This window comes from Podarcis cretensis (genome assembly GCF_951804945.1).
Source record: "Podarcis cretensis genome assembly, chromosome: 5".
NCBI lineage: Eukaryota > Metazoa > Chordata > Lepidosauria > Squamata > Lacertidae > Podarcis > Podarcis cretensis.
Genome location: NC_137174.1, coordinates 8,041,310 through 8,062,781, shown reverse-complemented (window position 1 = coordinate 8,062,781; position 21,472 = coordinate 8,041,310). Strand labels below are relative to the sequence as shown.

At 45.7% G+C, this 21,472-nt stretch overlaps 2 protein-coding genes across 4 annotated transcripts in view; one reads left to right on the top strand and one right to left on the bottom strand.

Annotated features, from left to right (window-relative positions):
• Window positions 1–21,472, top strand: part of TIGAR (TP53 induced glycolysis regulatory phosphatase) — a 31,413-nt gene that overhangs the window by 9,713 nt on the left and 228 nt on the right. The window contains exons 6-7 of one of the 3 annotated variants that reach the window (XM_079975476.1): window positions 618–821; window positions 1,352–4,370. In XM_079975476.1, the coding sequence (XP_079831602.1) occupies window positions 618–821; window positions 1,352–1,447 (300 nt within the window). In that variant the 3' untranslated portion in view covers window positions 1,448–4,370. Of the gene's footprint in view, window positions 1–617; window positions 4,371–21,472 lie in introns of those variants that run through there. The other 2 variants (XM_079975477.1, XM_079975475.1) reach the window with 2 other exon arrangements.
• On the bottom strand, window positions 9,389–20,585 carry FGF23 (fibroblast growth factor 23). The gene is made up of 3 exons (XM_079975498.1): window positions 19,906–20,585; window positions 12,295–12,398; window positions 9,389–11,101 (listed from the first exon to the last, which is right to left on the bottom strand). The coding sequence occupies exons 1-3, from the start codon at window positions 20,126–20,128 to the stop codon at window positions 10,703–10,705; spliced, it is 726 nt and encodes a 241-aa protein (XP_079831624.1). The 5' UTR covers window positions 20,129–20,585; the 3' UTR covers window positions 9,389–10,702.

The following is a 21,472-nucleotide window of genomic DNA, read 5'->3' as shown; positions in this document are numbered from 1 at the left end:
TTTATCTCACCAGAACTATTATTTAGTGGAATTTGCCTAATGCCGCAGAGTGGTAGCATCTCTGAAGGGTCTCTAGTTGCCATTCAGAGAAGTTGGTCTGGTTCAGAAATGTACTTAGCCTCAAAGAATGTGGCAAAAGTATAACATATACCAAAATGCTTAGGAAGATGAGCTCTATCATATACAGAAAGTCACCCCACAAGGTCCCTTTTATGGTTTGTGTGCATGTTTTTCACTCTTTTGTATGCAAGTCAATACAGTCGTACCTTGGAAGTTGAACAGTATTCGTTTTGGAAGTCCGTTTGACTTCCATAAACGTTCGGAAACCAAAGCGCGGCTTCTGATTGGCTGCAGGAAGTAACCGTAGAGCAATACAACATGTGCCACAACTAGAAAGCAACTTAAGATTGCATGTGGCTGGCACTGTGTGTTGTAGTGCAACCAGCCACCCTGAGAGAAAAGTTCGCTTGTTTTTTAAGTTAACTTTTAAAAAGAAGGAAGGAGGGACAGGTGATATACGGCTGGCACAAAAGAAGCAAACAGTGCCCCTTAATAAGGTAAAGCGTTTTTGAAATAATTTGCAACCACTTTACACTGTCCTTTCCCCCTTGCATTAGGTAAAAGCACGTGGCAAGGATTTTTTTGAACACCTTTGCTGTCTTGTTGCCCAAGAAGCATGTCCAGAAAATAAAGCTGAAGCAGAAGGAAGTAGCACAGAAATGGCAGGCAGAAGTTCTACCAGCTCATTGACCAACCACCATAGCAGACTGGAATTTAATTCCGACCGAGGTGCTGAAATACTGGATGCCAACATACTGGTTGTGAGTCATGGGGCATTCATGAGAAGCTGGGTGGGCTATTTCATTTCCGACCTGGCGTGCACTTTGCCAAGCGCTTTGTCAAAGACTGAGCTGTCTTCTGTGAGTCCTAATACTGGAATTAGTCGGTTCAATATAACCCTAGAGATGAGAGAGGACAGTAAACCTAAAATCCACTGCGTCTTTCTTAATAGAGATGATCATTTAGGCGAGAAGATGATGGCTGGGAACATGGAGCTCTGAAACATTAAAATCACAAAGCTTATGTATGCAGTCTGTAAAAGCATATTTTCTTTGAAAGTATTTTAGTGGACTAGCCTGTTGGAAGGCAAAGGTCTTCTTACTCAGGAGGGAAAAAATGGAGTTGATTCAGTTTGGAAAGTTTGTAGCAACTGCTTATTGGTAGCATGCCATACAGCCCAGTATTGCATAAATGGAAAGGAGCACTTGGTTACTCATATACGCGGCTGAAATTACCTTAACGTTTTAGCAAGTGCTGCAGTATTAACTGAAAACATTCTATTTGTGCACAGAGAACTCTATACGGTTACCCCATGTATTTACCAGAGGATTATTTGTCAGTGGTGGCTCTTCTGCAAAGCAAGATTCACCCTCTGGAGCCATTTTGACCCCATTCTAAACATGGCTGCTTGTTTCAATATGCATGAAGGAGCATGAGCAAACATGGAGCGGGGGCCTCGTATTTCCTCCCACTGCCCTGTTCTTATTTCTGCTGCATGAAGACTTAAAATGGCTAAACCTGGATACGTGTGGCTCACAGCAACTTGTTCACTGTAGCACTCAGATGCGTAGCCCAGTTCTACAGAGAGCCGTGCCATTCTGATGCCCTTGAGCATGCATTTTTCCTCTGCTGTGTGAACATTTAATTTGTATAACTAAGTAAATGATTGGATTTCATTTTATTTTGTACTAACTCACTTTAAGACGTTCACGCCCTGGCCTTTTGTCAGAAAGGCTCTCAGAATGGCAAAAATCAGTATTGAGACAGTCCCTGTCTTCGGGCTCAGAATCTAAAAAGACATGATACACGAGGAAAAAGTAAGGGGAGGGAAGAGGGAAAAGAAAGCTCCAGCACAAGTTCCTCTTGTCTGGAAGAACAACAACTCCTGCCCAGCGTCGGAGATGTTCTGGTTGCCTTGCCTTTGATAAAGAGCTACTCCCCCACCCCAAATTGCTTTCTTCCTGTAGCAGATCCCGGAACAGAGTTGGTAACAATGCATAATGTCCTCATGTGTTTTTGGAATCTGATGGTTATGTAATGTGATCTTGACATGTTGCTTGTCACAACTAACATTAGATGAAGTTGCAGGCTGCAGAGATTAGGTGGGTGTATTATATACAAAGGATTAACTGGAGACCTCTAGGGCCAGTTGCCAGCCCAAGAGCAAAAGAGCATTAGTGCACTTTTTGAAAACAGACCAGTGCCACACCCAATCCACTGCAAGCTCTCCAATCCCCCCCCCCCAATTTAGTGTCCCAGGACCAGTCGTAGTTCATTCTGAGTGCTTCCAACCAGTCACTGCTGCCTCCGAAGTTCTGTTCTGAGACAGAGAAGCTGGGAGAAGTTTAGGCAATGCTAACTCGTATCCAAGGTGGTAAACAGTGGAAGGAGTAGGTCAGCAGAAAGCAGGTTTGTCGCTTGCTTTGGTTTAAAGTAGGGGCAGGGAGCCATGAGAAGACCTTTTGGTGGCTGGGCTGGGCGAAAAGGACTTCCTTTCTCTTAGAGCTCAAGTGCCCCCTATGCCACCTCCTGTCTACCCCACCAGCCCCAATCGACACCAGGGCCTACACACAGTGGAGAGAATACATCCTCTTTCCTCTGCAAGCAGTTGTCTTGGATAGTTCACACCAGTGGACCCAGCAAATTTCCCCCAATGTTGCATCTTAGTGTAGAGCACCTGACACATAATGCTATATCCTTTAGGCTCCTTTTCTCTATGATAGCAAAGATGATAGCAAAGGTGTTTACATGACTACCTCCTATCAGTGGGGGGGTGGGGGTGGCGGGAGAAGTTTAGTGAAGCACTTCATTGCTCTTCCAGTGGCCCAGATACAAACAGCTCATTTATTAAGCGAAATAAGGTTTGAAATAAGAGTTGCCATCTCCTTTCCCTAAGCAGGTTTCTCCATCCTTTATGGGTTTGTCAACTTCTGCTGGCTACCACTGCTTTTCTAGCTGTAGCAACGAATGCATTTTTGAAAAAAGATGGAAGAAGTTATGAATTAGGGTTGCAACTAACCACAGCGCATTATATGATACCAAAACATATCAGTGTTGTCTAAATGATTCACCTGTTAAGTGCGCAGTTGACATGGAAAGCATTTAACACAACATGTTAAACCCAAAGATTTTTGTTAATTTAATCAAAATAGCGCTGTCCCATTGACAGCAGTCAGTAATGCCTCATTGAGAGGGCATTATTCCAACTTCATGGCACGCCCCCACCTCGAAGAGCAAATGAAAATCTGAATTAAATTTATCTGACTTACAATTGGCATGTCTCAGATATCCCCTTTCTAGTAAAGGAGCATGCATTTTGCCCTATACTGGGAGATAAAAATCATGCTTCTCATTTTAAGGGAGATGTAGAAATGTCCTCTTTCAGTCTTTTTTGATATAACCAGTGTGTTTCAGGAGATGTGTGTGTTAAATTTCAGTTTGCCGTGTGGGCTGCACATTCTGGTGTACACAGCAAGTCCCCTTCTAGGGAGAGGTCCGAAAAGTGTTCCGCTTTTGGACTACAAGTATACCAAATTTCAGTCCTCCCGCTCCCGTGGAAATACCATAATTTCAATATCTCCATTTGCATGGATGAGACCCACAGAAATAGGAATCAAGTCTAAGGAATTTTACACGCACACATACACACTGCTTGTCAACCCCCTGCCATTCCCCCGATATCAGCTCCCTAGAGATTACCCTTCCCACCCCATGCAACTAGGGAGCTCATTATTCACCCAACCATTCGCCTTCTGAAGCCAATTCTTCTCTTCTACAGTCCTACTTTGCACCGTCCCTGCTCCTTTTGTGCAGCCCCCCTGCACACAAACAATGCCCACACATTGCAGCTAAGCGCCTTTTTCACCTTCCACCCAAATACGAAGCCTGCATCCCTTCCTATTCTTCAGACCCCTTCATGTCGCTGTTTTCGACTTCAGCCCCACTTCCCCCTTTTTTATAACTCCCTTTGCACTGACTTTTTCCTTCCTCTTGCTTTTCTCAACTCTTTTACACACATCCGCTCTTCTAGTGTGCAGCCCCCTTTTCACACACCATTGGCACCTTCACTCCTTTTCCCTTCCCTCCTCCTTGCTCACAGACCACCTCCAGTTCTGTGCCTCCCCCTCTCCTCTATTCTGCAGTCCCCTTGGCACATGCACTCCAAGCTGATGTATGTATGTATGTATGTATCTTTAAGTTGAATAGACTCTTAAGGCTGTCAGCTCAATCAGAGAATGTTAAGTTCAACTTTTCAATATTGTACATGTATGGATGTTTGCTTGTTAATAAAGTATCTGTTCTACATTGAATCTGGAACTTCCTGTTATAGGCGACACACAGTACCAAGAGTGAAATCCATGATTGTGGGAAGGTATTATGGAATATTTGAGGGCTCTGCATCCTTTATCTCTCTCACATGATGCCGCTGAGCCATGGAGGAGGGAGAAGTTTAAACAACAACAACAATAATCTTTATTACAGTCCAGAGACCCAACAAATCGTTACAAAGCAATACACAATTCATACAGCCTACCTCCAGGTTAAACAAGCATTTTGTTCAGAATATAGGGATCATTGGTTCTTGCAACCACCGATATAAACTTTGCCACTGCTAATGTTCTAGCATTTGTCTGGTTTTCCAATAGGAACCTGACATAGTGAGCCTCTGATTTTCCCGGGAAAGGTACCACCAAGGGTAGTATCAGATCAGCCCTGGCTTGCTCGTATTTTGCAGAGTGCAACAAAATATGTTTTATGGAATCAATGTCTTGAGCACACGAGCAAAGTCTGTCCTGGTAGGGAACTCCTCTCAACCTGCCATCCAACACTGCAGAAGGAAAGACGTTTAGTCTGGCTTTGGTGAAAAGCCTTCGATAGTTTGGTACTGTCAGGTTTTTAATGTAAGATGTTAACTTAAAGACATGCCCATATTGTACTCCTACTGCCAGCGGACTACAGGCTGCGTGTGATCGAGATCGCAAGTCACTGTGTGCGTTATCCCATAATCTTTGCTTTAACATCTTTTGGGCGCCTTCATAACCCAGGTAATACAGTTGGGGGGGGGGCGACAGACAGATAGAGGTGGCTTTTTTAGCCATGGTTTTCTGCCATTTGCTGATAAATTCCTCATTGGTCAGCTCCCCCCCCCCCCCCTTCAGTGTTTCTCATTTTTCACCGTTCACCCAACAACAGACATTTGAGTAAAGTGGAGCAGAGAGATCAACCAGTTTTAAAAAGGAGAAATAGCAGAGATGGGTACAACACAGAAAGTTGATTAATACAACAGAACCCAGCTCCCTTCCCAGGGTCCTCAAACCTTGCTTTAAACTGCCATCACCACTTGCTCGTTCTACTCAGACCTCTGCCACTGTTTAAGATTGTTACTTTTCCCCTCCCAGTTTTCTCCGTTCCTGCTGATTCAAACCTCTGCTGTTATTTAAAACCACTATCCCCCTCTGCATCAGTCTCTCTCCCTTCTCATTCCCATGCCATGCCCACAGGTTGCATTCTCTTTTACTCCCTTATGTCACCCTGACTTTGTGCAAATCCAGGATTGTGATGCAGTGCCACAAATCCTCCAATGGGGGCTGCCTGATGACAGCATTACATTTTTATGTATATAGGATAGAAAATCATTAGGACTAGTTATAGGCTGCTGTTGTAGGATCAATACTAACTAGAGATGGGAAGGCCTGGGGGGGAAATGGGGGGGGGGAACCCGTCCCGTCCCCATTTCCCCCCAAAGCCATTTTCCCCCAGAAAAATTGAAAAAAGTGTGTAAAATATTCCAACTATATCAAACTTTCTTTTAAAAAATTTTTCAAGAAAAAAAAGGCTTTGGGAAAAACTGGGGAAAAGCTTGGGTTTTCCCCAATTTTTCTGGGTCCCCCCCCCCAGACCGTCCCATCTCTAGTACTAACCTGAGAGAAAGTTCAGACATGGTAGGGAGTTGGGCTTTGCCTGCACTTTTTGCTATATAGAAGGTTGTAGCTGATCTACAGTTTGACTCTGAAACTGGAAGTAACCCCTCACACGAGAAAAATGTCTGGAATACAGTTAGGGTGTGTTAAAGTAACAGATTGGGTGGAAGAGTTCCTGTCCATTCCTGCTATGCTTTGTCTCCCCACCTTTACTTTATAGAGGTTAGGCAGGACTCAGGCTGGATCAGTACTAGAACATGCAGGTACATGCAAGGAGTCAAACCCAGATCTGTGTCTCTCAGAAATTTGGCTTCTTCAGGAGTGATGCATCGCTCCTGTGACTCCAAGTGTAGAAAGAACAGAATTGCCCGTCACCAGTAACAGCTGGTTAGAAGGTATCAAGGCCAGTGAGGGACATGATGCAAAGATGTAAAGGATAAAAGGTAAAGGTAAAGGTACCCCTGCCTGTACGGGCCAGTCTTGACAGACTCTGGGGTTGTGCGCCCATCTCACTTAAGAGGCCAGGGGCCAGCGCTGTCCGGAGACACTTCCGGGTCACGTGGCCAGCGTGACATCGCTGCTCTGGCGAGCCAGAGCCGCACACGGAAACGCCGTTTACCTTCCCGCTGGTAAGCGGTCCCTATTTATCTACTTGCACCCGGAGGTGCTTTCGAACTGCTAGGTTGGCAGGCGCTGGGACTGAGCAGCGGGAGCGCACCCCGCCGCAGGGATTCGAACCGCCGACCTTTCGATCGGCAAGTCCTAGGCGCTGAGGCTTTAACCCACAGCGCCACCTGCGTCCCTTCGCCACCTGCGTCCCTGTAAAGGATAGCTTCCTTAATTGCTAGGCTTACAAGGCCATGTTCATATTATATATTTAATAATAATAATTTATTTATATCCCGCCCTCCCCAGGCGAAGCCGGGCTCAGAGCGGCTAGCAACAATAAAAGTAGCACAGTTTACATAAAATCACAATCAATTACCGTAATTGAAATGCATTCTAAAATCAATTCATTCTAAAATCAATTCAAAATCAAATTAATGGCAACCATTGGGCTAGAGTTCTGTGAGGATTACCAAAGGAGGGGGTCAGACTGTTCCTTGGCCAAAGGCCTGGTGGAACAGCTCTGACTTGCAGGCCCTGCGGAAGGATGTCAAGTCCCGCAGGGCCCTAGTCTCTTGTGACAGAGCGTTCCACCAGATCGGGGCCACGGCCGAAAAAGCCCTGGCTCTGGTTGAGGCCAGCCTAACCTCCGTGTGGCCCGGGACCTCCAAGATGTTTTTATTTGAAGACCGTAAGGTCCTTCGTGGGACATACCAGGAGAGACGGTCCCGTAGGTACAAGGGTCCTAGGCCATATAGGGCTTTAAAGGTTAAAACCAGCACCTTGAACCTGATCCTGTACTCCACCGGGAGCCAGTGCACCACTAAGATACCACTTTACGTACCCATGATGTACTTTCAATGCTTTAAATGTATGGTGTGCCCGTGACCCCAGGACCTTTCAGTTAACTTAATTCTTGTGGTCCAGTTAGATGCCCTGGCTCACAGCTTAGGAATCATTACGTTGGATAGGCTTGGAAAGGGGCATTTTTAAACCACAGGAGGAAAAAACCAAACAAGGCATGATTTATTTCTCAGAAAGTTTATTTGCATTTTCATTACAAATTGGAAATGGTGGGTATACATAATCATTATAAATATTAATAAATACTCTTAAATGCGGTAAAGAATTCAAATAAATAAATAAATAGAACAACATAAAATGCATTAAACCACATTTTCCCTATTAGCTAGGAAACATCCAGGGGCTCTTTTTTCAACAATTCCCTTGTTGTTTGGGATTGGGGATATCCAACTATGGAGAAAGCCATTTTACATTTTCCAGTGACGTAAGAGTCCTGTAGTTTTAATAGTGTGGGAAATAATCATTCATAACAGGGAAAGCATACATCTTCTGTATACCATCTTAATAGTGCTAGGCAGGGAGCCAGTCCTGCGGCTTAGTTAATTGACAGTATAATATCAATGTTTCCTTAGAACTCAGCATTGGGGCCACAATCACACATACTTCTGTGGGAGTAAATTTCAATGACTATGGTGGGACCTACTTCTGAGTAAATATGACCATGATTGTCTGGCACCCTTATCCTAAGAACAGGTCAGCACAATTGTCTCGTTATTAATAAGGTCTAGTATCTTGAAGAGTTCAGAGTTCAGTGCAAACAAAAAGCCATTCTGAAAAGCACTATAGGTCATTATAGTGTGCTAATAGAAGGGGAAGAAATGGAGGCAGTGAGAGATTTTACTTTCTTGGGCTCCATGATCACTGCAGATGGTGACAGCAGCCACGAAATTAAAAGACGCCTGCTTCTTGGGAGAAAAGGAATGACAAACCTAGACAGCATCTTAAAAAGTAGAGACATCACCTTGCCAACAAAGGTCCGTATAGTAAAAGCTATGGTTTTCCCAGTAGTGATCTATGGAAGTGAGAGCTGGACCATAAAGTAGGCTGATCACTGAAGAATTGATGCTTTTGAATTATGGTGCTGGAGGAGACTCTTGAGAGTCCCATGGACTGCAAGAAGATCAAACCTCTCCATTCTGAAGGAAATTAACTAAGAGTGCTCACTGGAAGGACAGATCCTGAAGCTGAGGCTCCAAGACTTTGGCCACCTCATGAGAAGAGAAGACTCCCTGGAAAAGACCCTGATGTTGGGAAAGATGGAGGGCACAAGGAGAAGGGGCGAGATGGTTGGATAGTGTTCTCGAAGCTACCAACATGAGTTTGACCAAACTGCAGGAGGCAGTGGAAGACAGAAGTGCCTGGCGTGCTCTGGTCCAGGGGGTCACAAAGAGTCGGACACGACTAAACGACTAAACAACAACAACAACAACAAAGGAAAAGTGTGAAATCTCTCCAGCGTATTGTAGGTTTATTTTCCTACTTGCACTTTCAAGAGATTTGAAGAAAGGAAGAGAATCAGCTTGAAGTCTTGAAGCAACCCATGGGAGCTGCTGGGGCAGCTTTTGCAGAGATGGACAAAATGTGTACATCAAATGTGGAGGTTCTGGGTTTGTTTCACTTATATAAAGGGTGGCATCCAATTAAGTCCCACTCAGGAGCCTGCCCACAGAAATATGTGGACTTGACTAAAGTCTACAGATTTCAGTGTTTCTGCTTCAAGTATGACAGTTGGCTATAAGTCAAAGAGCAAGGGATATGTTAACAGATTTTAAATGGTGGATGAACATTCAAACATGTAATTTTTAACTTGCAGTCTGAAGTGATACTGTCTCCACTAAGAGCTCTGGCATATAATTCTGCTGATCATGTAGCTTGGCTCGTTTCTTAGAGCTCAGCAGGATTATGTAAAGGATTATCAGAGCTTGAAAGGCTACAAAAACATTAGGGCTGAAACAAATGTATTTGCTTGGTATCTCTGCCCCCCCCCCCCAATACACATGCCAAGTATTATTAAAACCCCAGACAGATGTTTATTTCTATTTTCCTCATCCATGGCTTCTATGGCTTATATATTCACCCACAGCTTCAGTCAAGAAAAATTTGGTCCTTGCAGACAGAACCAGGCAGTCAATTTGCTATGTTTCCTGGTTCCGATTCAGCTGTGGCTGAAGTTGTTCCAAGTTTTGGTCCGTTTCAGACTATAATGGTTTAGTAGCCAATCTGCCACGCTTACACTGCTTCATTTCCTGTGGGAATATTCAAATAATCCCTTACATTATGGCAATGATTTCCGCAGGAGAGAAGCATATTCATATTTGTTATACTGTATTCTGCTCTTAATCAAGGGACGCTGGTGGCGCTGTGGGTTAAACCACAGAGCCTAGGACTTGCCTATCAGAAGGTCAGCAGTTTGAATCCCCGCGACGGGGTGAGCTCCCGTTGCTCAATCCCTGCTCCTGCCAACCTAGCAGTTTGAAAGCACGTTAAAGTGCAAGTAGATAAATAGGTACCGCTCTGGCGGGAAGGTAAACGGCGTTTCCGTGCGCTGCTCTGGTTCGCCAGAAGCGGCTTAGTCATGCTGGCCACATGACCCAGAAGCTGTACGCTCGGCCAATAAAGCGAGATGAGTGCCGCAACCCCAGAGTCGGCCACGACTGGACCTAATGGTCAGGGGTCCCTTTACCTTTTACCTATTCTGCTCTTATTAAGTGATGGTTAAACACAGTGCACAATTGGTAGTAAAAGTTGCAGCATAGTAGAGGAGAGAAGTAAGGGAGGAAAACAAGTGATGTATTTTACACAGGATCAGACCATTGGTCCATCTTACCCCATGCTATATCTATCTACCTGTCAGGCAACAACTCTTGGGGATACTGGACATTACAAAATTATGCCTTCTAAGTGCTAGGCATGTGTTTGAGTTATGGCTGTTTCCAAGGCAAGTTCTCAACATGAAGCTGCCTTATATTGTCAGACCATGGGTTATTCTGATTCAGTACTGTTTAGCCTCGAGTTGCCATATTTCAAAATGTAAAACCCCAAAAGTTGCCAAGGTTTTTTTTTTTTATAGACAAAAACGCCTAAACATTCCAGAATTAAAAAAAATATATAAATTATTTCTTAAACCCTTATTCTAAACTGATACTGTGAACTGTTATCAGTGTCCTAAAGCATTTTTTCAAATACTTTAAAATAATTGTTCAGATTATGTCCGCATCAGGACAGAAAACAGGTTACTGTTAGAAAGTGGTTCAGGTTTTGATATCAGTCCTAGGGCTTGAAAACCACCTGCTGAACGTTGCACCGTTGGGGTCTCCATTTTCGGCATGTGAATCATCTACATCATGATATGTGGATGATTGTGCCTTTGGGTTGTCAGAGATGTTTCCGGCTGATATGATACTGCCACAGGGATCGGCACTCGCATTCCTCGTATGTCTACTAGGTTTTGGTGTGTTGAATTGGACTAAAGGAATTTCGTTCCTTCTGGCCAAGAATTGGGAGTACGGTGGTGGATTCATACCGGGGAATAAAGGTTGCTTAGCTTTTCCTAGGCTGATGAGATAGTTGTACTTGGGAGACTGGTAGACATCATAGCCATTTTCCAGGGTCCAATGTCTGAAAGTGCAGTCCTCATAACTGAAGAAGTGCTGAAGGAAGAAACAAGAACCACAATCAGAACAGTATTAAAATTTGAGTGGGAAATGCTCATCAAAATTCTCTGCTACAGATGTTGAATGGTGTCCGGGTTCTTACCACATATTTGGTATGTCTAAATGTCTTTACGATACTTGATTTCAACATTTTATATTTTAGTATTTTTAATTGCATGTGCAATGGAATTAGCATTGGCAGTATTTTATAGATAACAGTGTTACTATTTGACAGATTACAGCTTGTGAGATGTTTGGTACCTTCCAAAACATTCACATCTAAAACATTTGAACTCGTGAGTTATTAGTCTTTCCCATTGCATAGTCAATGGTTCTTTGTTTTTACTGATTTTTTTCTCCAAGTGATAACCCTTCTACCTTTACCAAAAATAACACAAAATAAAAAATAAATCCAGATTCTGCAAAGAAAAATACCACATTCAAAACAAATAATGTTGGGTGGGGGGGGGGGGAATCAGAATTCCAAGGAAGTGATGAAATCTTTTTTTTTAAAGTGTGATAACTAAGCTTTATCAAATGGTTATATGTCCTGTGATAAGGTAAGCTCCCGTTGCTCAGTCCGTGCTCCTGCCAACCTAGCAGTTCAAAAGCACATCAAAGTGCAAGTAGATAAAAAGGTACCGCTCCAGCGGGAAGGTAAACGGCGTTTCCGTGCGCTGCTCTGGTTCGCCAGAAGCAGCTTAGTCATGCTGGCCACATGACCCGGAAGCTGTACGCCGGCTCCCTCAGCCAATAAAGCGAGATGAGTGTCGCAACCCCAGAGTCGGTCACGGCTGGACCTAATGGTCAGGGGTCCCTTTACCTTTACCTATTCTTAGGTTAACAGCCTCACAGTTATGTATAGCCCAGGGTTTCACAATATCAAACCGAAGAGGGCAAATTGTGCAGCCCTCTGTGTTGTCTGTAGCACAGGTGTGGCATGCCGGTGGTGTTGTGGAGTCAGAAATAAATGTGGGACACCCTTCGTCAATCATTGTGTCTCGTAAGAACTGCAGGGGCCTGAAGGAAAACGATATCCCAGGCATAAGCGAAAGGGTAAAGGACAATGGTTTCCTTAGAAGTGCAGCAGAACTGGCTTATTGCATCTCCAAGTTATAGAATCACACTTTGGCTGTTGTGGCATGTGGCACCACTTGAAAGATGCCAGAAAAATTCATATGAGAACTCACCGATCCAAAGATATTGCCATTAATATCCATACAGAGGAAGAGCCCAGTTTTTACGCCATTTATCACCACATAGCCTGCACCTTCAGATTTGATCATCAGGGCACCTGAAATTTAATGGTTAAACATTAGGAGATAATTTAATGCCGTAAACCAAAGATGACCATCTGGTGGCCATAGGGCAAGATCCAGTCCCAAAGTATTAAGAGTTATCTGGCTAACCCTTCCATTTTTTTAGTTGAGGTATGACAAAAAAGCTTGCCCACAATTTTAATCGGAAGAGGAAAGTTCTAAGAAATGATAGTGTATTCTGTCATGCTATCACTTCATTTCGAATTTGGTTTACAATATGTATGCTAATATTTATATGTAATGCTATACTTCTGTCCACGTGCCGTATGAGGAGCTGGCCAATTGGCAAACCAACTCTGTGTTACAAAGATGTCTGCAAACGTGAGATTAAGGCTGGCAGCATTAACCCTGCCATGTGGGAATGCCTTGCAGATGACCGCAGTGCCTGGAGACAGGCAGTCAAGTCATGCTTCTACAGCAGTGACCAGAAGAGAAATGACCACTGGGAAGAGCGCAGAGAGAATAAGCACCATGGTGCATTTGCAGCAGCACATCCAGGCACCTTCCTCTGCCCTGGCTGCAACAAAACATGTCTCGCCTACATCCCATCTCTACAGCCACAGCAGGCACTGTAACCCGCCAACAGTTTGACCTCACTTCCAAAGGCACACTCCTCCATTGTCTCCTGAGACAGACGGATGCCAATCAGTCAACTTGGTTATGGAGTCAGAGCACTCAGTATGTACCCCCTAATCAGCATCCAGCTCTAGACCGTCTGAAGAACAGAACAGCCCCAAGGCTATAGGACAGCAATGTGGAGCTTCTGTAAAGGTAAAGGGTAAAGGGACCCCTGACCATTAGGTCCAGTCGTGACCGACTCTGGGGTTGTGGCGCTCATCTCGCTTTATTGGCCGAGGGAGCCGGCGTACAGCTTCCGGGTCATGTGGCCAGCATGACTAAGCCGCTTCTGGCGAACCAGAGCAGCGCACGGAAATGCCGTTTACCTTCCCGCTGGAGCGGTACCTTTTTATCTACTTGCACTTCGATGTGCTTTCCAACTATTAGGTTGGCAGGAGCAGGGAGTCTGAGCAATGGGAGCTCACCCCGTCACGAGGATTCAACCGCCGACCTTCTGATCAGCAAGTACTAGGCTCTGTGGTTTAACCCACAGAGTTTCTGTATCTCCACCCTAATTAGTCCTGGCAGGTCTCTGAATTTGGCCCATAAGGACATTTTGAGCAAACCAAACCTATTGTCAGTCTAGATCTCTTAAGTGCTAAGATTGGAGAGGAGGGTCTCACCTACCTGTCAAAAAACCCCTAGCAATTCACACCAATGACATCTCAACAAAACATTCCCCACAATAGGGTCGATGGTATGTGTTATGAACTGCCCTGTGTTCTTCAGATGAAAGGCAGTATACAAATTGAATGTATGTGGCGCTGTGGGTTAAAGCCTCAGCGCCTAGGACTTGCCGATCGAAAGGTCGTCGGTTCGAATCCCTGCGGCGGGGTGCGCTCCCGCTGCTCGGTCCCAGCGCCTGCCAACCTAGCAGTTCGAAAGCACCTCCGGGTGCAAGTAGATAAATAGGGACCGCTTACCAGCGGGAAGGTAAACGGCGTTTCCGTGTGCGGCTCTGGCTCGCCAGAGCAGCGATGTCACGCTGGCCACGTGACCCGGAAGTGTCTCCGGACAGCGCTGGCCCCTGGCCTCTTAAGTGAGATGGGCGCACAACCCCAGAGTCTGTCAAGACTGGCCCGTACGGGCAGGGGTACCTTTACCTTTACCTTTATGTATGAATGAATGAATGAATGAATGGAAAAAATGGCCCACAAAGGGCGGCTTCTTCCACCTGAGAAGAAATAAATAAAACACTCAGCCTGCTTTTAAGGGTCTGTTTGGCATTTATGTTGCTTTTAGTACAGTGGTACCTTGGTTGTCAAACTTAATCTGTTCTGGGAGTCTGTCTGAAAGCCAAGGCGCGATTTCCAGTTGGCTGCAGGAGCTTCCTGCACTCAAGCAGAAGGCACGTTGAACGTTCAGCTTCCAAAAAACGTTTGAAAACCGGAACACTTCCAAGTTTGCAACATTCGGGAGCCGATTTGTTCCGGAGCCAAGCCGTTCAACACAGAATCATAGAATCATAGAATCATAGAATCATAGAGTTGGAAGAGACCACAAGGGCCATCGAGTCCAACCCCCTGCCAAGCAGGAAACACCATCAGAGCACTCCTGACATATGGTTGTCAAGCCTCTGCTTAAAGACCTCCAAAGAAGGAGACTCCACCACACTCCTTGGCAGCAAATTCCACTGTCGAACAGCTCTTACTGTCAGGAAGTTCTTCCTAATGTTTAGGTGGAATCTTCTTTCTTGTAGTTTGGATCCATTGCTCCGTGTCCGCTTCTCTGGAGCAGCAGAAAACAACTTTTCTCCCTCCTCCTCTATGTGACATCCTTTTATATATTTGAACATGGCTATCATATCACCCCTTAACCTCCTCTTCTCCAGGCTAAACATGCCCAGCTCCCTTAGCCGTTCCTCATAAGGCATCGTTTCCAGGCCTTTGACCATTTTGGTTGCCCTCCTCTGGACACGTTCCAGTTTGTCAGTGTCCTTCTTGAACTGTGGTGCCCAGAACTGGACACAGTACTCCAGGTGAGGTCTGACCAGAGCAGAAGACAGTGGCACTAGATTACCACCGTATTGCATTCTTGGGTTGTGTGTCTTCTTGCAATATTTATAAGAAAGTGTGTTCTAGATATATTTTGACAAAGTAAATAAATAAGGAAGAACATGGAAGGTTCAGATCAGATAGCTGATAGCCATACTCAGGTTGAACATCCACTCGTTTCATGCAGGTCCCCTGCAGTTTGAGAAATGCCCCAGCAGTCCCCGCCTCCAGTCACAGATCTCTGTTGCCTTATCTAGTTATGCCCTTAAATACTCTTTGTGTTGGAATAAACAGGCAGTGTTGCCTGCATTAGCTACATGTTTTGCAAGCTTTCTCCTTTTATAAGCCTCCCATATAATTTTTTTTGAAATGGGTATGATCCAGCCAACTTCCTTTGGTGTCATTCCCTGCAGGGAGCAATGAGGCCCCAGCACCACCTCCTGCTCTTCTGGAGATGATGGGTCTCCCCTGACGACAAAGTCTAAGGAAGTGTTGGTGCTGACCTTTAAAGCCCTAAACGGCCTCGGTCCAGTATACCTGAAGGAGTGTCTCCATCTCCATCATTCTGCCCGGACGCTGAGGTCCAGCGCCGAGGGCCTTCTGGCGGTTCCCTCATTGCGAGAAGCAAAGCTACAGGGAACCAGGCAGAGGGCCTTCTCGGTAGTGGCGCCCGCCCTGTGGAACGCCCTCCCATCAGATGTCACAAGAGATAAACAACTACCTGACATTCAGAAGACATCTTAAGGCAGCCCTGTTCAGGGACGTTTTTAATGTATGACATATTAGTGTATTTTTGGTTTTCGTGGAGGCCGCCCAGAGTGGCTGGGGAAACCCAGCCAAATGGGTGGGGTACAAAATAATAAATTATTATTATTATAAGTGTGTTAGCTGCCTGGTGAGAGGGGAGTGCTGAGGAGAGCAGCCACTTTTGTGGGAGCTTAGATGAGCTCAGGGCCGTCTTCAGCATATCCGGCGCCGTGATTCAAAGCTCCCTCTGGCGCGCCCCTGTTTCCCAGAGTTTTTTTAGGGAGGACGGCACTGTTGGGGCTGGAGGAGGTGGGCAGCGGCTGGAGGGTGGCTTCTCCAGAGGGGAAGAGGCGAGGGCTGGACGCGGCGCCTCCCGGCTCAGCTGGCCACTTCGTGCAGCAGTGGCCACGGCAGATGGAGGCTCTTGGTGTGGCGCTGCTTCGGCACTGTATGGCGGAGGCAGGTGACGATTGTGAGTTGATGCTGGGAGGTGCCGCGTTCAGCCCTGGTGCCCTCCAGAACTTGGCGCCCCAGCGCTCTGCGCCACTAGCCTCTATGGGTAAGATGCCCCTGGATGAGCTGTTCTTGGTTACACACTTGGATAGCTTGAATAAATTGGATAGCTAGATTCATGTTGCCACTGGAGTACCAGCTTGGTTGTAACTACAGTGGTACCTCGGGTTACATACGCTTCAGGTTACATACGCTTCAGGTTACACACTCCGCTAACCCAGAAATAGTGCTTCTGGTTAAGAACTTTGCTGCAGGATAAGAGCAGAAATTGGGCTCTGGCGGCGCGGCGGCAGCATGAGGCTCCATTAGCTAAAGTGGTGCTTCAGGTTAAGAACAGTTTCAGGTTAAGAACAGACCTCTGGAATGAGTTACCATAAGTACTTAACCCGAGGTACCACTGTATTGTATTTTGATGACTGGGAAGCTATACATGTTGCAAGTGCAGGGCAACCATTGTAATGTCTGGTCCTGACTGATGCTTTGGAGATAGCTCAGTCGGTAGAGCAGGAGACTCTTAATCTCAGGGTTGTGGGTTTGAGCCCCACGTTGCGCAAGAAGATTCCTGCATGGCAGGGGGTTGAACTAGATGACCCTCATGGCCCCTCCCAACTCTACAATTCTATGATTCTAAGTCTCCCATACAGCATATAACTGCATATAGCATATAAGTGCGGTTGGAGGATGGATGGCAGCTAACAGATTGAGGTTGAATCCTGACAAGACAGAAGTACTGTTTTTGGGGGACAGGGGGCGGGCGGGTGTGGAGGACTCCCTGGTCCTGAATGGGGTAACTGTGCCTCTGAAGGACCAGGTGTGCAGCCTGGGAGTCATTTTGGACTCACAGCTGTCCATGGAGGCGCAGGTCAATTCTGTGTCCAGGGCGGCTGCCTACCAGCTCCACCTGGTACGCAGGCTGAGACCCTACCTGCCCGTGGACTGTCTCACCAGAGTGGCGCATGCTCTAGTTATCTCCCGCTTGGACTACTGCAATGCGCTCTATGTGGGGCTACCTTTGAAGGTGACCCGGAAACTGCAATTAATCCAGAATGTGGCAGCTAGACTGGTGACTGGGAGTGGCCACCGAGACCACATAACACCAGTCCTGAGAGATCTGCATTGGCTCCCAGTACGTTTCCGAGCACAATTCAAAGTGTTGGTGCTAACCTTTAAAACCTTAAACGGCCTCGGTCCTGTATACCTGAAGGAGCGTCTCCACCCCCATCATTCTGCCCGGACACTGAGATCCAGCGCCGAGGGCCTTCTGGCAGTTCCCTCCCTCCGAGAAGTGAGGTTACAGGTAATCAGGCAGAGGGCCTTCTCGGTAGTGGCGCCCACCCTGTGGAACACCCTCCCTTCAGATATGAAGGAAATAAGCAGCTATCCTATCTTTAAAAGACATCTGAAGGCAGCCCTGTTCAGGGAAGTTTTTCATATTCAGTGCTGTACTGTTTTTAACACTTGATTGGGAGCTGCTCAGAGTGGCTGGGAAAACTCAGCCAGATGGGTGGGGTATAAGTTATTATTATTATTATTATTATTATTATTATTATTATTATTCACTTATCCAAAGATAAGTATGAACGTACATATCGAGCGAAAGAATGCTAAGGCAAAAAGTGATTGGCTGATTAAAAACTTTTCACCTGCTCTGGCAAGTGGTTCATTGATCTTAAAGAGGCCTCACGCCACATCTCCCTTTTTGCTAGACCCCGTGGAAAAGCAAAGGATCAATCATTTATTTGTATGCCGCCTTTCCAAAGTTCAAACCATGCTCAAGACGGCTTATAACACACGCAAAATTACGTAACTATAAATGTAACAGAAGTAGTCATGAACAGAACATAGAGTTACACAACCAAATTGAATTTTTTTCACATAAATCATAAGATCCAAAATAAAGATATAAAAAATTAACATCAACAACTCCCACCCCCAACAAAAACCCCTAAACAATACCTTTGCCCCAATCTGTGTATGTGTGTATGCTTGAAATGGTAAAACCATTCTTCAAGAAGCTTCCCTAGATTTGGAAAATCTAAGTAACTACTGGTCATTTGCCAATATTCCCTTCTTGGGCAAGGTTTCTGAGGAGGTGGTTGTGGACCTGATCCAGATGTCTTGCAGGAAACTGGTCTTCTAGATCCATATCAATTGGGGTTTAGGTCTGGCTTTGGCACAGAACCTGCTTTGGTCACCTTGTATGAGAACCTCTGTCTGGAGAGACGTGGTAAACGTCTCCTTGTTAATTCTCAGCCTCTCAGCGGCTTTTGATACCATCAACTATGGTATCTTTCTAGACCGATTGTTTGAGCTTATTATACCAATCCTGGCCCGACTGCACTGACTGCCTATTAGTTTCCGGGCCCAATTCAAAGTGCTGGTTTTGAGTTATAAAGCCATAAATAGCTCAGGACAGCAATACCCAAGCCTCTCATGATATGAACCGGCCCAGATCCTGCACTCATCCTTTGGGGCTTTTCTTTGTGTGCTTCCTTCTGTCAAAACCAGGCCTAAACCCCAGTTGAAATGGATCTAGAAAACCAATTTCCTCCAAGGCCCCTGGTCTGGAGACAACACGAGAACAGCCCTTTTCTGTCGTGGGTCCCCGCTTGTGGAATGAATATTTCCACTTACAAAATATAGGTTCTAATTTCCCCTAAAATTTGGAAAATGTAGACGTGCCCAGGAAACGCTCCCAGTCCTGTATGCAAAGCCGTGCTTCAATTTCTCTGCAGTGAAAGGAATGAATAAATCTGATTCTGTATATATTTGAAATTTAAGGCACGATGCAGTTGATGTTTATTTTTTGACTGAATCGTGCTTTTAATTAGAGCTCAGTTTCTGGTTTTTCTTAATGGAAACAAACCATGGGCACGTTCTCTTTGTAATAAGTCTGCCACTTTTATAGATATTGAAATATTAAAGCTCCATATTAAACATTAGGACTAGAGAGCAGCCCTGGGCTTCATGTTTCTCCACCTAAAATGGGATTAATAGTGGACTGGATAATGCGGCTGTCACAATAATACTTCTAGGAAGACACTAACAGCAAATGAAGATAGCCCATTTTCCCTTGTTAATTCCCAACATTCTTCCTCTGGAAGGGCAGGATGGAGGGGAATGTCGTTTTAGGTCACATTTTTATTGCAAACCTCTGCAATTCACACCTTACCAAACTATATGCAAACTCAAAAGAAATCTCCCCTTCACAATCCGTACTTCTCCAAACTTTGCAACACAGTTCCCCAAGCAAATAACGTGCACGGAAATGCTTATGTTGTCATCAATTTATTTCGTAAAGTTCATATGCCTTTCGATTGTAAAAGAAACAAAGAACAAAACCCCAAAGCAGTTAGGGGTTTAGTTTCCATAAGAATGCATAGATGAAATGAAAATAACATACAGAAAGGAATCGTGTTAGGCATAATTGCTTGGGGAAATGTGTGGATGGGGAGAAATGCAGATTAAAATGCTGGCAAATTTTCACCAGGACTTTATTTTTTAAAATAGGCAAGCAACGTAGTAATGCGGTGAACTGAATTTATTATTGGAAAAATGAGAAACTGAGAGACACATCTCCCCCTTCCCTCAACCTTTCAGTGGTACTTACTGTAAACGGTTTGGTGTGGACTTCCATCCACATGGCCATTGGAGTTGATTTGCAGGTGGAAGCTGTTTCTTGCTGTGGACGTGTACAGGTGCAAGAGTCTGTCTGTGTTTCCCCAGTTCTGGTTGAGTAGCGGCGAAGCGTTGGGAAAAGCAGTAGCTGTCTTCCAGCCACACGCGGCCAGCAGGATGAACCTCAGGAAGCTGCAGCGAGTGACCGGGCACATGGTTCTGCTTTCTTAGTGGCTGAAACCTGAAACTCGATCCGTTAATCTGTTCCTCCCTTCGCCTTTGTCTCCCTCTCCTTTAGAGTGAATCCTCAGATAGGCTCCCTACAATTTTTGCGCAGCTTTATAAAGGGCAGCTGGGTGACACGGGATCCCTTTTGTTTTGTAATAGCAATATTTTGGGAGTGTCCTGAGACCTCAACAAATCCAGGCGGGGGCAAAGAAAAAAGGAATGCGTGTAGGTTTCTTAGGGGAGGTTACGCCGCTTCCAAAGTAAGGTTTTGGGCACTAATGACATGTTCAAATGTTATCTGGAAAAAGCCTCTGACATCACAACACTTCCCACTGGTGGGATCAACCCATTTCTTTGTAAGGGAAGGATATTTTCATTTCTCCCCACCTTTCCGTGCAACTGATTCTGTAAATATGTGGTGTCAGACACAAAATCTGAATATCTTGTTAGACCCTTTTTGACACTCTGCTATGGCCCAAGGCGGACACGGGTAGCGCTGTGGGTTAAACCACAGAGCCTAGGACTTGCCGATCAGAAGGTCGGCGGTTCGAATCCCCGTGACAGGGTGAGCTCCCATCACTCTGTCCCTGCTCCTGCCAACCTAGCAGTTCGAAAGCACATCAAAGTGCAAGTAGATAAATAGGTACCACTCCGGCAGGAAGGTAAACGGCGTTTCCGTGCGCTGCTCTGGTTTGCCAGAAGCGGCTTAGTCATGCTGGCCACATGACCAGCTGTACACTGGCTCCCTCGGCCAGTAAAGCGAGATGAGCGCCGCAACCCCAGAATCGGCCACGACTGGACCTAATGGTCAGGGGTCCCTTTGCCTTTATGGCCCAAGGCACTTCCAGCAAACCATCATTTGAACCATTTATGAGCTAGGAAGCTGATGTCCTCAAAGGGGCTAGACATATGGGTATTCGCCTCTCTATATCAGAGATGAGTGGGCTACCCATCCCACCTCCCCACTGCTGGTGGATTCACGGTGGTCCCCTCGCTCCCCCTTGCTCTGGAGCAGAAGCACGCACCAGATCATCATGCTTCTCAGCAATTCCCAGAGCCAATCAGTTAGGCAGCTGAGAAAGGGGTATTACACAGTGTGATTGCTGAGATCCTCCTGCTTTCCTGCCTACATAGGTGTGAGGTGTGTGTGTATCCAAGCATGTGCAGCTTCTCACTCACCATCCACTACCAAGTAGGGCCCTTGGTGCCAACAAGATTTCCCATTCCTGCCCCTGTGGGTGTCTAGACTCTGATGAGATGGAAATGAAGCGAAGAATCCAGATGAGCAATTGGAACGTGTACATTGGAGTTTTCAACACCCTAAGACCTTG

Excerpts from the sequence above, each read along its gene's own strand:
- FGF23 (XM_079975498.1), bottom strand. The coding sequence starts at position 20,128 with ATGTGCCCGGTCACTCGCTGCAGCTTCCTGAGGTTCATCCTGCTGGCC. Across the intron at positions 12,399-19,905 it reads TCCACACCAAACCGTTTACA|GTGCCCTGATGATCAAATCT; the intron begins GTAAGTACCACT and ends ATTAAATTTCAG. Across the intron at positions 11,102-12,294 it reads ATGGCAATATCTTTGGATCG|CACTTCTTCAGTTATGAGGA; the intron begins GTGAGTTCTCAT and ends TTCTTCCTTCAG.